Raw genomic sequence first — 20,739 nt, forward strand, 5'->3', positions numbered from 1 at the left:
GCATAATATTTCCAACGAAGTTGTCTTGCCATTTTGTAAATATTTCTGTGTGTTACTGTATGTATGACATCAAATTTAGAACTATTTTTTCAAGGTTTTTTTTTCTTAATTACAAATGGGGGGATGTAAGATTTTATTGTCACAAATAGTGAACTATATACATTAAAAGCAAAACCTTTGTGTAATTAAAACAGAATTCATTTTTGTTTGTTTTTTACTTTTTTCTTAAATGTTGTTTTTTTTTTATATTGAATTTAAACCAATGTTTAAATTCAGACTTTATGTATATTTTAACCAGTGGTTAAATTGATATTTTATGTATTTTAACCAGTGGTTAAATTGATATTTTATTATTTTAAGCAGTGGTGAAATTGATATTTTATGTATTTTAACCAGTGGTTAAATTGATATTTTATTATTTTAAGCAGTGGTGAAATTGATATTTTATGTAAATTCTAACCAATGTTTAAGGAGATAGTGTATGTATATTTCTTGTAAGAAACAGTTGTTGGTCTTTGTTACAATGTATATAATTCTAATCTGCAAAAATCACATGAAGTTTTCTTAATATCAATATTGGAAATGTAGAGTGGCTCAGTTGCCTGCTGGCCATTTTACATATCGTTTAATAAAAATACCATAAACAATCAGAATTCTGTTTTTTGGGAAGATTTTGAATTATATCAAAATCCTAAATATGAAGTACCATTTTGATTATGAGCATTATTATCAAAGTGAAATTCATTTTTTAATTAAGAATTTTTTTCTCATTAGTCTCAAGGGATTCACCCAAAATATTAAATATATTAATAACAGTAGAATTTTGATCATTTGAAAAAAATTCCTTTTCGGTAGTATGACAGAGCTCTTCAACATGTCAAGATACAAAATTCCCAAAAAGTATGCTTAATTGAGTAAAGAGCAAGGAGGGTAAGCATCCCAGGGTTCCATGTGTTGGATGTCTAGATATAAATTTTGGTTTGTTGGTTTCTCTGTTCAAACAAAGCATATGAAGTGCAACTCACATCATGATCATGATGTTACATGTAAAATGGATTTTTTTATACCAATTTATCAGGAAACTATCACATCTTGAATTGAAGAAGGAAATTTTTTTATCATTGCGTTATTGAGTGCTATAAAATACCATCATATGGCAAAGTTAGGAGACTTTTGTTGCTGAATTGTCTAGAATAAAGAGTGTGAATAACCAAAATACATGTATGATCTCCAGCGCCGATAAAAGCTTAAGATTTAACGAGTGTGCAGAACTTGTTCCGAGCTCGATTTAAATCTTAATGCATTCTTGGCATGAGTGATAATATTTTGATTATTCACAATAACCAGTTGATTATCCTTTCTATAGATTTTTGTTATGATACTTTGCTATTTATATCATAAATTTAAAATTTTTAGATCGGGAGGTTGATATTCATGTTGTGGTGGGAGAAAGTCCAGGAGTGAAAATACCAAATTTATTTCACAGTATAAATTATCGAAATTTTTTACACATGGTATATTCAATAAATCACTGATATCTATATAATATAAAACCTAATTGTAGGCTAATTGTTTGTCTTTCAAATACTTGAGTATACCTTTGATAGTTCAAACACAGTTTAATGTTTCAAACATTAACACAATGTTTTAGACATGAAATTACAGATTAAGTTGAGTTGGGATGTGGGTTCATTTACTATTCAGAAGTCATTGCTCTTATTTTTACTTGGAACTTATAAAAAAGAGAGGAAACTAATCCTTTGACCAATATTATCTTTATGTTTTAGAGGATGTCCATGTAAAAATCTGGCAGGTCCTATAATATGGGTGACACAGGGTAAATTTTATATCGCTGATTTTTTTTGTTGCCATGTAATGTATATACCATAGGTATGTCAAATAGGACAAAGTTTGTTTTAAATCAACAATGGATTGCTCTGAAAATACATTTAAAGTTCTCTAATAGAGCTACATTTTTTTTTAAATGAAAGAGTTGTCTCCCTTTCTTCAATGAATTTCAATGCTTTCTATGTAATTTGTTTCTCATCACTGAACTTAATCAAAAACCTACATTCGACTTTGAAAAAGGATGCATTTGTGATATGAAATATGTGAAAAAATTTTTAAAACAAAAATTTGTCATGTGCCTCCCACTGCCAACTTTTAGCATGGACACCCTCTTAAATGTATTTGGTGTGAAAAATAAATGACTGAACTAATGATGTGCCACCTTCGGTTTGATGTTCATGTGGAATGATGCATAACATATATAGATTGATTCATTGAAGGGGAAATTTAGATGTTATATTATAACACAAAAAAGGTTGAATTTTTGAAGGGGAAATTTAGATATTACATATATAGGTTGAAATTTTAAAGAGTAAATTTAGTATCATAACAAAAAAAGGTTGATTCATTTAAGGGGAATATTATCCTGAAATGTTAAAGGCCCTAGGCTAGAGGATTGTTTCTGGTCAATCACTTGTTTTGTTTTGTATTTCTTATTTGTTGTAATTTTTCTGAAAATAAAAGTAAGCCTGCTTTATACTGAGTGCTTATTATGATTGCCATGTTTAACAGTTGGTAAAATTTTACAACCAGTCAATTTTTATTACCAGATATTATGAAACTTCCTATGCAGAAACTTTACCAGTCAATGTTTATTATCAGATATATTTTCTATTTTTGATTATGCAAAGTTTGTATACAAGAACAATTTTGGTATTAAAATCCACTTTAAATAATATTGTAATAAATTAAATGCAGCACAGGACAGACATACCACCAAAATTCAATGCATTAAGTGTAAGTCTTCGTAAGAATCAGGCTAAATGGGAAAAATCAGAAACATGCATGTCAAAACCTCACCGATCTGACAATGCAATATTACTGTAGGATACTCTCTCTATTTGAAAAGACCATTATTTGATCTCTGCATCCCTGGATTTGCTCAGAATTTTTTCAATAGAATGTTAGAAAAATGAGGTTTTTGATAGGGTTACCTGCCATTCAAATGTTCGTTTACCGTGCATTTCAATAAAATTATAACTCAATTTTCCAAAATGATATGGAAGATTGTCTTTTTTCCACGATTCTGATGGTGCAAATAGTCAAATTACACAATCAAAATTGTGGTTTTTCTATACCATGTTTCGTAAACTGCCCGATTCTTAAATAGACTGACATGCATCGCAAATTTCACAGTTCTAATATCGTTCGGAATTTTTCAGAATGTGACGACTCTATTCGCTTCACTGCTCCTTCGGATCAATTGATACAGAGAAATATAATGTAAACATATAGAAAGGTCTGAAAAATTCCCAACTATATTAAAACTGTCAAATTTGCGATGCTAATTTTTGGTCGTTCCATATAGTCTCTTCTCTGACACCTATGGCAACACCGCCTGCACTGAGTCCAACGCTCTAGACCACTCGGCCAAAAAATATAGATTTATCAGGTAAGGCAGTAGAGGATTTGCATGCAACGGTATATAAATACAGCCACACCAAGTATATAATACATATAAGAAGTCAGATGGAGTGTGGGAACTCTACCACCTTACCTGTTAGTATTACTATATAGATACTGAACATGCAAGGCGAGGATCAGCATAGAATGTTAATACAAGGATGCATATATACAATCAAGTCTAAGCTACACCCCAACTGTAGGTCGATGCGAGGTTGCAAATTTGAACCTCCCTCAGCGGGATTCGAACCCCTTCTCTTCTCTTTGACATCAATGGCAACACCGCCTGCACCAACTCCGACGCTCTAGACTACTCGGCTAACAAGGCTAATACGGTAAATATTGATATTGACATATACATGTATTACTAAGCCAGAGATCACAGTGTTTTGTTTTGTTTTGTTTTGTTTTTTAATGCATGAGTGCATCGTGATATATTGTTTCCAACATATTACTCGAGCTTTAAACTTCATGTATAGAACGCATCCTACCAGATTTAACTTATCTTTGAATTTTTTAAAGGAAGCCTTTGTAGCGTGAAACATCATCGCTATATATGTAATATATAATTCTACGACAATTCGGTTTTTTTTTTCTGTAAGTCGCCGATACAAATGTAACACAATTCCATTGATTACTACAACGAAACTGAAAACAAAATATTTGAAAATACGAAGTTTTTATTTTTTACCTCTAAAGTTAGCATTAATAGCATTTGGATCAAAGGATCCGCTTCCTGATGAACCAGATCCTGTACTTCCTGATCCAGTACCAGACCCGAACCCTGAACTACTAAATCCACTGCCAAGATCTCCATTTCCAAATCCACCTGATCCAGAACCACTACCATCTCCAAAGCTGGTAGATCCAGATCCACTTCCAAATCCTGAACCGCTCCCAAAACCTCCTGTCCCACTACCACTGCTACTTCCGGATCCCATTCCAAAGCCACTGCCACCAAAGCTGCCACTTGACCCACCACTTCCGCTACCACTGCTTGATCCCATTCCGAAGCCTCCACTTGACCCACCACTCTCGCTTCCACTACTAGCTCCCATTCCAAAACCACTTCCACCGAAACCTCCACTTGAGCCACCACCACCGCCGCCGCTGCTGCTGCCCATTCCGAAACCACTGCCCCCGAAGCCTCCATTTGATCCACCACCTCCACTGCCGCTTCCACTGCTGCCCATTCCAAAACCACTGCCACCGAAGCCTCCACTTGACCCTCCACTTCCGCTTCCACTGCTTGATCCCATTCCGAAACCACTGCCCCCGAAGCCTCCATTTGATCCACCACCTCCACTACCGCTTCCACTGCTGCCCATTCCAAAACCACTGCCACCGAAGCCTCCACTTGACCCTCCACTTCCGCTTCCACTGCTTGATCCCATTCCAAAACCACTGCCCCCGAAGCCTCCATTTGATCCACCACCTCCACTGCCGCTTCCACTGCTGCCCATTCCGAAACCACTGCCACCGAAGCCTCCACTTGACCCTCCACTTCCGCTTCCACTGCTTGATCCCATTCCAAAACCACTACCCCCGAAGCCTCCACTTGATCCACCACCTCCACTGCCGCTTCCACTGCTGCTTCCCGTTCCGAAACCACTTCCACCGAAGCCACCACTTGATCCACTACTTCCGCCTCCGCTGCTTGATCCCATTCCAAAACCACTGCCCCCAAAGCCTCCACTTGACCCACCACTTCCGCTTCCACTGCTGCTTCCCATTCCGAAGCCCCCACTTGTCCCATCACTTCCGCTTCCACTACTTGATCCCATTCCAAAACCACTGCCACCAAACCCTCCACTCGACCCACTTCCACTTCCGCTGCTGCTTCCCATTCCGAAACCACTGCCACCGAAGCCTCCATTTGATCCACCATTTGCGCTTCCACTAGTTGATCCCATTCCGAAACCACTGCCACCGAAACCTCCACCTGAACTATCACCTCCGCTTCCGCTGCTGCTACCCATGCCGAAACCACTGCCACCGAAACCTCCACTTGACCCACCACTCCCACTTCCGCTGCTTGATCCCATTCCGAAACCACTGCCACCGAAGCCTCCAGTCAAGCTATCACTTTTACTTCCGCTTCCACTGCTGCTCCCCATTCCGAAACCACTGCCACCAAAGCCACCAGATCCATTGTCACCACTTCCCGAATTCGAACCAAAACTACCGCTGCCGAATCCACCCGTCATTCCACCACTGTTTGAACCTGTTCCGAATCCAGATCCTCCGTTAGACGATGATGAAGACTGGGAACCGCTACTACCAAATCCAGCGCCGTTTGGGTCGAACGTGTTTGGATCGAAGCCCCCTAAAACCAGACAAAATGTATTTTAATGAACTATCGGTTATATTAAACAATCAACAGCTTTTTTGATAAAACAAAAAACTTATCGTTTCTATTTTGTTCTACAAAGACTAGGACCAGTTATTTTCGCTAAACGTTTTCTATATAGCAAAGTAATAAGAAGGGTACCGACAATAACATCTAAAGCAATGTCACAAAGCTACACGAAGTAAAAACAACAGAATCGTTGACAGGAACCGGAAAGACGGCTACGTCATTACAATTGCTATGGAGTCGTGGACCAGATCGCGTCTGCGTTTCTAGAGAATTTTTATTTGCATGGTGATGGGGAATGGATTAAAATGGATATTAAGTCGATATGATATAAAATGAAGAATTCGTCTGTTTATAGAGATTGTACTAGTTTACAGTTATATTATATTAGATTAATTAAGTTAACAGATGGACTGAATTGATGAATTTTATTTTTATAAGTAATTGGATTTTTAGTCAATGTTCATTTAGTCGTATTGTGGTTTGTCTTAAAATTGATGAAGTAGTATTTATCTTGTCAAGATGTCTGGTTTATATCGACTTACAAGTATTATGTTTATTATGCATGAAGATTATATTTCTCAACATATTTACGTTATTGGCAGACCCAAGGGGAGGACTCTGGTGGTCGTGGACTCCCCCTCTATTTGTTGGATTTTTTTTATTTCTCGCAAAATTTGGGCAAAAGTGAGCAAATAATAGCTTTGAACCGCTTTTTCTACCCCCAAAATCTCTGGATCCACCATTACAAGTAGTGGTGATTGATATGATGACGTTGTGATTTGATGGGAATAGTTAATAAATATTTCTGAATTGAAACAAAATTCAGTGGTTCAGTGGCGGTTCCAGAATTTCAGACAGGAAAGAGGCTAGTAAGAGGCTTATTGGACAAAGACTGGCCCGGTTCAGTGATATCAATTGATTTCCGATATTATTAACAACAAATTACCCCCCCCCCCCCAATTTTTTTTTTTTTTTTTTTGGGGGGGGGGTCCGCCTATGAAGTTTGTACATGTATAGTAGGTTCTTACCATCACCTTTTACGATGCAAGGGAGAATACATGTCAGCAGGAGAACTGTGAACACCGCCATGCTGTCTGTAAATGTTTCTTATCTACTAGCCACGAAACTGTGACATTCAATGGCCTTCAATTTGGACCTATATTAAAGACCCAGATAACTGACCCTACACTCAATCATCTGTAGTTAGTTCAATGCCACACCATCGTTTTCAGTTCAACAATACTTGTATACGTACTGCAAGAAATCTACTGTACGTGGGATACCGATATTCGTGGTTTTTGTGGTTAGGTCAAACGCAAATTTAAAAAAAATGGAATGTAGAGCCTCTACATTTGCAATAATACAACAACATTCCCCATTCAAATGGATGTTTTTCACAATGTACTGTTTCAACATGTCAGGTAAACTCAAAACCCTGACTTGGGAGGATGGATTAACCATAGCATAACCTGTATTTAAATCAGGCGTCGATTTCACAAAAAGTCGTAAGTGTAAAATTGATCGTAAGTTATGACGTAACAATGCTATTTTCTGTTATGACGTCATTACTTACTACCAACTTTGCACTTACGACTTTTTGTGAAATTGATGCCAGAAATAATCAGATATTGCCGTTTTGAAGCCTAAAGGTATAAAAAATTGGAACATGAAAATGAACAAAAAAAAAGAAAATTTTATCAAAGTTAAAACTGTATCTGCATATAATTCATTGATAGCTCTAATATTCTAATCTGAGACTGTTAATTTAAGGAAAGCCAGAATTTCGGATTCTACATGAAAAAATGTGCATGTAATTCCCTAGACATACATTTATTTCAGTGACGGATCCAGGGGATTCGGCGATGGAACCCCTATTATTGGGAAAATTCTGCGAAAAATTGGGACAAATGTGCGCAAACAACAGCCTGGAACTCATCTGTAACCAATTTTCAAAAATCTGGATCCGTCACTGTATATCTGCTTTTCTGAAGTCACAAGAAGATCCAATGACTCGTAACGGTCCAAACGGATTTACTTCGCTGTTATAAATGATACCTTTTTGTAGATCCGTTGTAGCAACACAGAATAACAATCAACATGGAGAAAATCAAATAAGTTCCTTTTTCAAGAAAAACAAAAACAAAACTCTAATCCCCTAAAATTAAAGCAATACAGTTTTGAAAGTGTTGAAGCTTTACATTTTGTTGTAATTGTATATGATTTCACCCAATCCTATGACACTTTGGCCATAAAGGAAATAATTGATTTGCATTTGCTTTTGATCTGGAGAGTGGTATTTGACTTAAGTTTTTATTCAGTTTTTTTTTTCTTGAGTATTTTAAATATCATTTTGAGAGGGGAATCTGAATAAGTATGTTCGAAATTTATCTAAAAGCTGAGATATAACTCATATTACCGCATGATACAATGTTTGAATTACACATCAACCCGATGATACTTTCTTGAATTACACATCAACCCGATGATACTTTCTTGAATTAAAAATAGATTTCAGACTGTAATGAAGGCAAATCTGGAATATAACTTACTTATGCTAACAATCAAATGCACATTGATATAGCTGAAAGTGATACAACTATATCAAAGCGCCATTTTAAATGAATTCATGCGCAGTTGCAGATCCAGATGAGTCCCGTGTTAAACCCCCTCTATTTAGAAAACTTTGCTAATTTCAAACAAAATTTGGACAGAAGAAGCATGAAAAACATGTTGCCCTCCTTCTTTTCAAAACTTTGATTACGCTCCTGTTAGGGTGAGCTTTCAAATGGGACGACCCCGACTATAAATTGAGGTAAAATGAAATCTTTATTTTTTCACAACTTCTACCCGAAAGATTGTCTTGCCTTGCTTCGTCCGGCCCTCAGTTTTATTCACGCCCCCTATCCTGAAATCCTGGATCCTTCCCAGCTATGATATGCTATGATTAAAACGAATTTGACCACATATAGACCTCATCATGCTGAACACTTTTACCCTATGTCAGAATTTGTCTAACGGTTTTGGAGATATATGCGAAAAACTATTGTCTGACCACTATGTTCTATTTTTAGTAACGGCGGCCATGTTTTTCGACGAATAAAAAATCTTCACATCGTTATTATGCAGGATACACCAAAGAACATTCCTACCAAATTTGGTTTCAATCGGTCAAGCAGTGTCAGACGAGAAGAGCTTTTATAAAAATGTTAACGACGACGACGGACGACAATGGACGCCAAGTGATGGCAATAGCTCAAATTATAATGTTTCAATAAAAATCTTCAAAGCATACTGTAATCGGAATGTAAGTTTCCTACATAAAGAACGTTTAATTTACCTCAATCAAACGATCGTCTCTAACTCTTCATGCTCAATGCAAGAATACATGTACAACAATATTTCCCATTCAAATGAATGTTTTCCACAGTGAACTATTTCAACATGTCACTGTCCCATTTACTCACCAATCACTGATCATCAAAAACCAATCGAAAATGAAGTACAGGCTAAAGTGTTTATACCATGGTTAACCATGATTATGAAAAAAAAATCCCTTGGCTTCGCCTCGATAATTCTCTTTCATATACCATTATTAAGCATAGTATAACCTATACATCATCGAGATCACTCTAAATTGTGTGACCATTTTGGTAAACCCGTTGCTACCAATGCGCTTATCGAAAAGTTTTGGAAAATTAGCACATTGAGCATGGGGTCAATCACAAGGAAAACTGATGACTTCTTTTCAGGAAAGCGTCATTTAAAAGATCTACGTCTGAATCTTGGAAAATAATCTCGTAGATTAACAGAAATATCAGTTTTTAAGTTTTAAAAAAGTACATTATTTTAATCGGACTTTTCACAAATTTAGTATTTTAATCGTAAAGTGGTGATATCTAAACAAAAAAAAAATGGCTAAATTTGGTAAAATTAAAGTATAAATTACATGTAAATGAATTGCAAGTTCATCATCAAATAAAGGGAGATAACTGACTTTACCATACCCTTCTATTGCAACTTTGAACTCGCTTTATTGACAACGAAATGTCAAATCGTCTTCAACAGTCCATAAACTATGTGCCTACAATTGTCGAATTTGTTCGTTTAATTTTCGATCTTGCCTGATTCTTACAGATTCCTGTATTTAAACACTGCATGTATAACGTCTTCAAGTCGATATCAAAATGAAATTATAAAAACAACTGGTCTGTTGATCAACCAATACTTTAAGATGCTGTTCAATGTACTGAGTCTATTAAGTGTAAGTATTTGTGAGAATCAGGCACAATGAGAAAGATCTAAAACATGCATGTCAAAACCCCACCGATCTAACAATAAAATATCGCTCAAGGATGCTTTCTTTCTTTGAAAAGACCATTATTTGATCTCTGCATCATTGGATTTGCTCGTAAATTTTTCAATAAAATGTTAGAAAAAAATGAGGTTTTGACAGAGTTATCTGCCCTTTAAATGTTCATTTACAGTGCATTTCAATTTCAACGCAGCAACACGATATGGAAAATCTTGTTTTTTTCCCTTGATTCTGATCATGTAAATTGTCAAATTACACTTATCAAAATGATGGGTTTGTTCATACCATGTTTCACCCACTGCCTGATACTTACAAAACTGACACTTAAACATATACTTTTTTAATCAATTTGTTTTTCCTTGTGATATATTATTATATCATATTGCATACCATATCAATACATTAAGTAGTTGGATTTGTTATATGATGTTATTGATACTGGTTTTCAGTTTTGAGGACGTTATTAATTACATTTCGAATGTCACTTTATCCACACAGTAACAATAGTACAGAACATCTGTATCTCTATAAGTTAAACACAGATATATCATCACAATGACATAAAAGTAAGAAAAGAAAAGGCGGTAATGATAATATCAATTTGTTTACAATAAAAAGCTTATAGGTTCGATAGATTTGTTTTTAGATTTGGACGTCATAGACCGCGCCTTTACAACAACTGTACAAAAAGATGAAAAAAGAATTGAAGGTGATATCTGAGTTTTTGTCACATATGTGAGGTATCATCTGACGCCCTGACGGTATGTATGTTTGTCTTTTCACGCGTTTCGGGCCGTTGGTGGTCTTTTATGGAATTTAAGCTTGTGTTGTATTTAGAATTATAAAATTTATCTTCACTTTTGGGTGTTAGAAAGTGGATTTTTAATAATTTTTCTCATGGTCAAGTAAGAGTTTCAGTCAAACCATACTCATGTCAGTACAGTGTTCTTAATCAGAAATCTTTAAAATTTGGACATGCAGATAAGCGAAAGTTTTACACGTAGAAAAACGTTTTAAAAGACAAGTATTTTAGAATGCCACACAGGATGGGTGGAAATGATACATTTTGACTAGAACTCAATTTTATTCTGACGCAAAAACGTAAAGATGATAACATGATAAAGAAGGTGATACAGGGAGATGATGAATTGAGCGACATTTTGCATTTTTTTAATTTGAGCGACATGATCTTTTCAGCGACAAAACACATATAAATTGAGTTGTCAGGGGTAAATTTAGGCGGTTTTAGGTTAAAACTTTAATTTCTCGCTAATTTTACCACAAAAGATATCTACATTGCACCCACTCTAGAAGAATATTTAAAAAAATTAACTTAAAAAAATTTTAACTGTGTCCCTTACCCCCCCCCCCCCGCCCCAATCTAAAATCCTGGATCCGCCCCTGGGCTTGGTATTTTCATTTTGTATTTTTGATCAAAATGTCATTACAATAAGGGTATTTATAAATTTCGGTAACTGTTTTCGTCTATTTTATCATAATGTCCCGGGATTCTACAATCGGCCAAATGTCAACTCGATTCGTGACGTATTTAAAGATCCTAAATACAGAATTAACTTATGCATATTGGCCAAAGTCCTTTTTCCCCAAGTACTCGGGTTTGCCTAAAGTTAGAAGGAAAATTGCGGTAAAATAAAACCAATACTTAACAAAACGGGATGGTGAATATTAATAACATTGTATCTATTTTAGATATGAGAACCACTATCTTGTTATGGAGTGTCCTGATACTCGTGTTCCCATTTGTAGAGATTGAAGGTAACACGATTATTCTTTTCCCATAGTTATTTCTACTGTAATCGCTTTAAGATTTGTCAATATTTCCATCTTTCATATATGTTCATATTTTTATCATTATTATCCATGTTGTATTATTCAGATGTGTGCATTCTGTTATTATTTAAATGTGTCCGTATTGCTGTCATTCATACATGCCCCTATTTAATTAATACCATTCAGACTTGCCCATTTTGTTACAACTCAAATGTGCCCATATTGTTATTTCATTCAGACTTGTCCACTTCGTTATTATTTAGTTACGTCAATGTTGTTATCATTCAGATAATCATGTTCATATCGTATCGTTCAGAATTGTTCATATTATCATTCAGATATATCCATATTATTAAAACCTGATATTCATTATTACCGATGCATCGTTGCATGAGATAACTGGAAACATACATCGTGCATCCTGGAACCTAAGATCGACTATAAATATACCTCACAACATAATAAAATCCTGGCATTTGATTGGGTACTTTGATTAATATTCGTTGCAACTTACATCTTTGGATGATTTCATTATATCGTAAGGTGCCATGTCAGTTTCCACATCGCGCAGCTTACTTCACGCAACAATGCAACAGTCACATTGAATTTTTACAGGTTGTATCATTCCGATGTGTCAATGGTGTTATTATTCAAATAAATCCATATTATTATCATTTATGTTGGTCTGTCTTTCACGTAGAACCAATATTTGGTATAGTTTTCGTGTAACCATATTAATGGTTTTCAACTATGTCCACGTTTTCATACTGTTTATCATCTATTCCTGAATCGCTTTTCGAATTACTACATTATCCTCCTCCTAATTACACGTGGTTAGTTGTCGCTGTAACGAATTTTCATCAATCTAAGAATATTTCTTTCATTAAATAGCTACGGGGCAATGTGAAGAAGGCTGGAAACATGTTCAAGATCACTGTGAAAAAGTTATTTCCCCTGAGGAGGAATGTGAAGGAGATGAGGAGCTAGTAGGAGAAGAGCTATATAGAGACGGAAAAAAAGCGATGGATCTAAAAGAGAGAAAATGTATCAAATATCTAAAGGGTACGAAAAAGCATTCCGTCAAAAGAGCTCAATTTAATCGATGAGCAAATACTTTTGCGAATCAAATTTATACAGGGAAGATAATGTAAGCATAGAAGGGTCTGAAAATTCTCTACGATGTTACAACTGTCAAATTTGCTAACAAATTTCTTGTCTTTTCCACCGCGGAACTCGAACTCATACATCTGTGACATCTATGACCACTCGGGCCAGCTAGACTATATGAAAATATAGCTTTCTTATAGTTTTAAGAGTTCCGTCATCCGCCGCTACGCAGAAAGGGACATAGAAATACTGGTGTCCGTGCGTCCGTCCGTTCACACTTGTGGATACAATTCCTCAGATTCCGCTCAACAGATTTTGTTAGAATTTTGTAGGGTTGTTAGTCACCATACGTAGTTTGCCCATGTTGCGCCGCCATTTTGAATCGACATATTCTACAGATTCACTTTTTGAAACTATTTTTTTTTTGCGGCGGCGGGGGACATATGGCTTCGAGTTTGATATAGCTTCCGGTCGATATATACTGAATTTTACATGACAAATCTGCATCAACCCGACACTCCTATATCACCCGAGAGGTGATATAGGTTTGTTTGTTGGGGTTTAACGCCCGAACAGCAATATTCCAGCTATATTAAGGCGATGAACATGAAGTGGATGATAAAATGAACATGAAATGATGATGAAATGAAAAATGGAACGGGACACAAGGACAGTGGGGTCGAGAAATTTTGATTGCCACTGGAAATAGGGAGAGGTGGGTAGGGTCGGGCAATTTAGCCTCCTGTGGCGGAGCCCTATGGTTCCTACTCCGGGATAATACCACAGTAGGGTTTTTAACTGCGAGGAACGTGGCACCTTTCCCAACACGGTGCACCACTATGGTTTGCGGTAAGGTTTTCCGTATTATAGCCATGTAACACGCCAGGGGGACCCCATTCCGCCACCTGGGGCACACATCCCAGTTTCTCTGTGGGCAGAGCGCCCTAGCCCCCGGCTAGGGTTCTGAGCACTATTTAGTCGCCTTTTACGACAAGCTTAGCGCTGCTGCAGGCGTATTCTTTTGACACCCGGACCTGCACGGGTCGGTGATATAGGTCGAAGGTTGGTTCTTATATTTTTTTTTCAGAGGCGACAAACCGGTCTATATATTACATTGTACCATATGAACTATTTGCTAAAAAATTTTTTTAAAAAGAAATTAATATTAACTAATATTGATTATTATTACATTAACGAGGGTACTATTAAATGCGAAACGAAATAGAAAAGAAACGAAATCAAGCTTTATATGTGTACAGCGATAAATATATTCAAAAAGGATTAACCAAGATTAACGTATGTATATGTATGTATGTATGTAAGTATGTACTATTCTTATTCATGTCCATAGCAGAGTGAATGCCTCCTTCTTCTTCAAAGTTGAAATATCCCATACCCAGTAATCTTTTTATTAAAATCCCATATCCCTCAAATAAAAAAGGCACTTGAAATATTCAGTCTCCCAATATACCCTATACAAGCTTCAGTAGGGCAAAGTACAAAGAAGTATTTAGGCTATCTATCGAGTTTATTTTTCAGACACAGAAATGATTCTTAAATCTATTAAGATACTTACAGAACTGTATGCATAGAAAATGGTTTCTTCTGCATCACCTATTTATGCTTCATCTAGGTATGACGTTGATGTAAGAAACAACAATTTGATATTGTTGAATTATAATATAATGAATTCATAATATACTATGCGTCATTTTTAACGCACGGATGTCGAATACCTTGCTAAATGGTACATTTTACAAAGATAATGAATATGATATAGATAAAGCTTTTTTTGAACGTTAAGTATTTGGATATTATATGTTTGAATAAAACGTGATGTTTTTCGTTGGTCAATAGCTGACCAATCGAAACCATTTCATTCATTAAAAATTAAAATCACGATGAACGCATCATTGAATAAACCTACCATTCAAGCTTCAAAAGAACGACCTGTGTAATACCGAAATTCTAATTTCCCGCTGTTGACATTTTAAGATATTATATGGTCTTTTATTAACTGATGACTTAAAATACAATGTAAATTGCCCCTTTAATACAACAGGAGGTTTTAGCAACCATAATTTATACAGGGCAATTGCCCTGTAATAATTTAATACAGGGCACATGCCCTGTATTAATTCTGGCCCTGTATAAAAGTAACTTGTCCGCCATTTTGTTTGAAACAGACTATAGGAAATATGTCATACTGAGCTGTATTTAAAGGTTTGTACAGATAACTCCTGTTATTTTAAGTCGTCAGTTAATAAAGGGATCATAAAATGGGGCCAATACAAGTGATCTCAACCCAATACGATTGTACTTGGACATAATACAGGATTAATATGAAAATAACCATTTAATAACCCTATAAAATCATGCCGACGGCCTTTAGATTTTCCCAGGTTAAATGGTCAGGAGTTGATTTCATTTGAAATTGTTTCTTTACACCAGGAACCCACTCACAGTTCACACATAGCAATATAACAAGATACACCCTTCAAAAATATTTCTCTGAGGTCGTCATTAGATATCTTTTGAAGTTTTTTTGAATGAATGAAAATTATCACAGTATTTTCTTTAGTAGCCGTCCGTATGTCCGTTCGTGACTTCGTCCATGGATACTAATCAACCTCAGTTGTGTATTATGTTTCATGCTGTGACCAAAATTCTTGAAAAAAAATAATAAAATGTCTTCTGTTATTGATTAAAGATTTTTACTTTGGCTTATTTATTTTGCCCGACGCTACAAGCAGTATCGTACTGAGTCAAATCGAAGGACAATACAAAAATAATCCAGCCTTGATGCCTCCTGACGTTTTTCTTCTTTTCGTTTCGTCGTACTTTACAGTTTCGTTTCGCAATTCATAGATTCATTTCGATTCGTTTTATTTCGTTTCGATTTTATAGGTACCCTGGATAACGAAAGTTACATGTAATAAAGCTAAAAATGCTACACATGATTGCTACATCGTGTGAATATTATGCAGTCTTTTTATTTCCAATAATTTAAATCAATTTAGAGGTTGCGAGGGAAAACATTCGAATTTCACGCGATCACATTTTATATACAAAGTTTGAGCTAATTCTTCGCTGAACTCTCACTTAAAATCTCTGTATTCTTTGTAGACACTGATCCAAACCTGTATGATGTTGGCTTCAATCCTAATGAGACGATGCCAAAACCTGATTTATAGTGATAATAAAGACTATCTGTTAACTATAATAAATCTTTTTACAACATCAAGACATTTTTACTTGAATGTTATCACAAAGTCCCTAGTCTTTCATTTGATACAAGGACATAACACTAAACAATGGTTCAAAGGGGGTAAATATTGCTAACGAAACAAGTTCAGTCTACGTTGAATTACAAAAAAAATGTTAATTGTTTATTGTTTTACATTTATAGCAGTAACTCAGGAAAGGAGTTTTTTTCGTACAACACTTCAGTTTGATCTTATTTTTGTCTAATCATCAGTCGGAAGTTGTTTTTTTTTTCATTATGGTTTTCAATTAGGGCATCTAATGGGGTATTACATTTTTATACCCAAACCACGTTGCGTTGTATTTAATATGAACACATACTAAATTATCAAACATCACACAGGAAAAACAGATCAAACTTAAAATTCAAATTTTATGTACCTGATTAAAAGCAGCTTTTTTCAAAGATATCCACCTATTCGTATACCAAGAAAGATAACTAATTCATCGAAAACAAATACCCGCAACATACCAATGAAGCCAACTCTCACAATTCATTACAAGAAACATCAAACATTTCGGCGAGTAAAAACATCTAAAAATTGCTTTGTGGTACTGTTTTAAAGAGATTCATTCAATTTTACTAAAACGCCTGAAACCAGAAAAATGCTAGCTTTGGACCCTTAATTCCTTCATGAATATAATTACCCCCAATAATCATTACTAACAACTTTGGAATTATAGGACGGTACAACAATGCGATTCAAGATTATAATGAATTATATAAATGTATACTTGTTTTATGAAATGCTTGGCCCCTTTTTCCTGGTACCAAATTCATTCGCAGCTTTCCTGGTTTTGAGCACTTTTAGGCGACTAATTCCAAAACATCTTGAGCAATAAACAAAAACTCAATTAAAACCAACCTTCTTTTGTGGTCTGGAGCCTTGTTGTAAAATTCCATCAAGAACTACCAACTAATATTCAATAGAACTATAAACGGAAATCATCTACCTACGGGCGACGACACGAAAGACGATAATATGGAGTCTAGAAGTGCAGTTCCATGCAGATCTATACGCTTTTGTTGTCCAGAAATTGGTCCCGTTATGGTTACACTAAGGAATCAATCACAACCCGACTTTGGTGGCATGGAACCTTGCAATACAATTTCAAAGAGATCCCAAGTTATGGAGAAAAGTTTAATAAAATGCTGGTGTCTGGACACTATTCCTAAATAGTTGTAACCTCAATAAAATGATTCGCGGAACGCAGCTAAATACGTCCGCTTAGGTCGAACCCTGAACAGATAGGGCATATATGGACGCAAAATTCAAGCTTGATACAGCTCTCAATTTTGATTATCATGGTTTAGATCAAATTGTGACCTGAATAGAAGTGTCAAATAAATGAAATACTTTTTTTTTTAAAGATGACATGAACAGACAAAGTGCTTTCTAGAAACTAGAATTTTTTTTGTAAGGTATGGTACTCAAAAATTAAAATTCTAGATCAAAAGAAATAAACATTTCACAATGTCGTGGCATAAATTGGAAGCGTTTTCGAGTTCATGCCCAAAATAAGGATAGTGTCCTGTATTTGTATAAATGAATTATATCAAAAACAGACCTAAATCAAAAGGTAACTTACACTAAATGAAATTAACCTTTTAAAAGGTTATAGTGCAGATATAGGAAATCCCCCTTTTTATGAATAAAGTCCCAAAACTCCAAAAAAATGAAAGTTCAGGTTTTTATAAAAATCAAAAGGGACCCAATTTTGAATTATTGTACATGTAAGTGGGATAGACAGAAAACAGTATTCCCTAATACGAAAGGCGAATACAGATCAAGACTTTTCTGTTATGGAACGTTGTATCCATGCAGTTTTACTTCTCTATAGCTTAGAAATCAGAAAAAAATGCTTCGTTTTTTGTTTTTGCCATTCCAATCAGTCTGAGCGTGGTACGACAGAGATGCATACACTTTTACGGAGTTTTTTTAAATGATAGTTTTTGGCTTCTAATTCCTTTTGGGCCATAATCCCCAAAATCAATATTAACCTTCCCATTGTGGTTTGGACCCTTGTTATAAAATATATCAAGACCATCCAACTAATCGTTTGAAAACCGAGTGTCTACAGATAACAACGACAGCACCATACCGCTATTCAAAAAAAATTATAATAATCACCATAACCCATTAACTTCTACTCAAGGTATTGATCGAAAATTGTCTATCAATAAGGACAACATAGATGACAGACTCATTAGATCTAAATAAGTTTGTTCAACCACAGACAGCACCTGCAAATCTAGAAAAAACAATAGAAAGTGGCCTGGGAACAATATGTATTCCAGAAATCGGAAATAGTCACGTCTCAATTTCTATGCATACATTATCAATATATTGTAAGTAACAAATAGATATACTAATAAAAAGCTTTGCCGAACGCAGCATAATATGATTGCAGCCAGTTGAACTCTTTTTCACTTCGGGCAAGTGTAGACACAATTCTAGTTTCGACACACTTAAACATAAGGGCTGACAGTTCATTATGGACACAACTGATCTGGATACAATATTGCACAATTATTACATTTGATTTCAGTGTGCTTCCGTGGATCACGTTGTACCCCATTATCTAAAATACAATAAAGTAAACATGCTAGCCCTTTCCAAGAGGAACAGTTTACAAAAGAAATCAATTAAACTCAGATGAAAATTTCTTCAAATAACCTTTAAAAAAGATGTTTTTGGCCCTTTTGACCGATTGTTACACAAAAAAAAAACGGCGAGATATATTCAAATTCTGATTGAAAAATTGCGGTAGGGATTTCCAAAAGGAATCCAATGAATTTTTGTTCATAAACAGACCAGAATAAGTTTCTATTTAGGTGTGGCCCAGCTTAAGACCCCCCCCCCCCCGACAAAAAATTTAAATCTGTTAAATATTTTTGAAACAAAATTGGTAAAAAATATATTCAAAAAAAAGATTGTCAAAATTACCGTAAATATTCTAGTAAAAGTCGATCCGCCAAAAAAATTCTGGAACCTAGCCTTGACCCGCTTACAAGTCCGTCTTCTGACACCAGCATCGATAACATTCCTTAATTACAAGGAGTATATCAGTTTATTTTGATAACTTCAATCAATGTTGAAATAAAAGCCAGAGTTGTTTTTTATAGTAGCAAGTTATCAAATTCTTGACAAACCATATGAATCGTTTTCATACGGCTATTTTCATTCGTTCTAATTTTGATACGACCAATAACCGAAAATTAAAATCATAAATATATAGAACAAAGTATATAACAGAAAGTCAATGATACTCTAACAACTCATTTTTGAAGATATTTCAGTAAATTAATAGGTTTCATCTTGGAGAAATTCATAGAAATAAAAGAACAGCGTTCCAATTTTCCCTGCGAAAAGTAAGTGTGGAAAACTGTAAATTCACTTAAAAGTCCAAGGGCCACAACTTCCATAAAAATCAATTGACCCTAACCAAGTCGAACATAATCTGTAACTTCTCATAGTAAAACTACATACAAAATATAAAATCAATTGGTGAAAGCATAACAAAAAAGTGTTAAAAACTGTAAATTCACTGAAATTTTCTAAGTCCAAGGGCAATAACTTCTGTAAAAATCATTCATCCGTATACTAGTCGAAATTAATCTGCAACTCTTCATAAGGCCACACACCAAAAACAAACTTATTTGGTAAAAGTATTTTAAAAAAGTGCGGAAAACGCGGGACGGACACCCGGCATTTCTATAACAATAATTGTCATAACCAACTAAAATATTGACAACTTTTTCGTCACAAATTAGGGTACATTATTGGGTCATGTTTCTATAACACCTTTGGGTGTTTGGCTATTCGAGTGAGCACAGGTGAAAATCAATACACAAAAAAGAGTGGAAAATACGAATAAAAAAATCATAAAAAGCCAGTATTGTTACAAAATAGACTAAACAGTAAATATTCTTTTACTGCACTATATTTTAGTTGTAAAAGGAAGAAGATAATGACAATCTTCCAAAAACTGACGTTTGCAATTTATAACATTGGGGTAAACGTCGCCGGTCTGGCTGTCCAATCTTGACAGCACACTCCTATCAATTATCAAGCTTTTGACATTTTCAAGTTGAAAATCTTAGTTCATAAGCTAGATCTCACCTATAAGTCGGAACCCTTCCAAGCTGTTAAAGAATATGAGCTATCGGGGAGTATATATGGTAAATGAGAAATAAACATACACCAATTTTAAATAAACAGTTACTCCTACATGTGTTTTTTTGGCCCCATGCAGGTCCGGATGTTAAACGAATAGGCCTGCAGCAGCACTAAGCTTGTTGTAAAAGATGACTAAATAGTGCTCAGAAACCGCACCGGGGGCTAGGCACTCTGCCAACAGAGCAAATGGGATGTGTGGCCCAGGCGGTGGAACGGGGTACCCCTGGCATGTTACATGATGGGATTGTCAGGCT

At 35.3% G+C, this 20,739-nt stretch overlaps 2 protein-coding genes across 5 annotated transcripts; one reads left to right on the top strand and one right to left on the bottom strand.

Annotated features, from left to right (window-relative positions):
- Positions 1 to 4,125: 4,125 nt before the first annotated feature.
- On the bottom strand, positions 4,126 to 5,996 carry LOC148602895 (uncharacterized). Of its 2 annotated transcripts, XM_088552368.1 has the most exons (2): positions 5,474 to 5,996; positions 4,126 to 5,407 (listed from the first exon to the last, which is right to left on the bottom strand). In XM_088552368.1, the coding sequence occupies exons 1-2, from the start codon at positions 5,676 to 5,678 to the stop codon at positions 4,152 to 4,154; spliced, it is 1,461 nt and encodes a 486-aa protein (XP_088408494.1). In that variant the 5' UTR covers positions 5,679 to 5,996; the 3' UTR covers positions 4,126 to 4,151. The 2 variants fall into 2 exon arrangements, with proteins under 2 accessions (XP_088408494.1, XP_088408492.1); XM_088552366.1 differs by having other exon boundaries at positions 4,126 to 5,996.
- Positions 5,997 to 10,760: 4,764 nt separating this feature from the next.
- On the top strand, positions 10,761 to 16,284 carry LOC148602896 (uncharacterized). Of its 3 annotated transcripts, none has more exons than XM_088551788.1 (4): positions 10,761 to 10,903; positions 11,853 to 11,918; positions 12,825 to 12,995; positions 14,580 to 14,647. In XM_088551788.1, the coding sequence occupies exons 2-4, from the start codon at positions 11,855 to 11,857 to the stop codon at positions 14,630 to 14,632; spliced, it is 288 nt and encodes a 95-aa protein (XP_088407914.1). In that variant the 5' UTR covers positions 10,761 to 10,903; positions 11,853 to 11,854; the 3' UTR covers positions 14,633 to 14,647. The 3 variants fall into 3 exon arrangements, with proteins under 3 accessions (XP_088407914.1, XP_088407912.1, XP_088407913.1); XM_088551786.1 differs by lacking the exon at positions 14,580 to 14,647 and adding an exon at positions 16,167 to 16,284 and having other exon boundaries at positions 10,764 to 10,903; XM_088551787.1 differs by lacking the exons at positions 10,761 to 10,903; positions 14,580 to 14,647 and adding exons at positions 10,908 to 11,047; positions 16,167 to 16,284.
- Positions 16,285 to 20,739: the final 4,455 nt, after the last annotated feature.

The sequence above is a fragment of the Perna viridis genome, chromosome 11 (genome assembly GCF_037379345.1).
Source record: "Perna viridis isolate PV_CMFRI_1.1 ecotype Kerala chromosome 11, ASM3737934v1, whole genome shotgun sequence".
Classification (NCBI taxonomy): Eukaryota; Metazoa; Mollusca; class Bivalvia; order Mytilida; family Mytilidae; genus Perna; species Perna viridis.

Coding starts and splice junctions, on each gene's coding strand:
- LOC148602895 (XM_088552366.1), bottom strand. CDS start 5,678: ATGACGGGTGGATTCGGCAGCGGTAGTTTTGGTTCGAATTCGGGAAGT.
- LOC148602896 (XM_088551786.1), top strand. CDS start 11,855: ATGAGAACCACTATCTTGTTATGGAGTGTCCTGATACTCGTGTTCCCA. Junction 11,919..12,824: donor CCCATTTGTAGAGATTGAAG/GTAACACGATTA, acceptor TTCATTAAATAG/CTACGGGGCAATGTGAAGAA. Junction 12,996..16,166: donor ATGTATCAAATATCTAAAGG/GTACGAAAAAGC, acceptor TATTCTTTGTAG/ACACTGATCCAAACCTGTAT.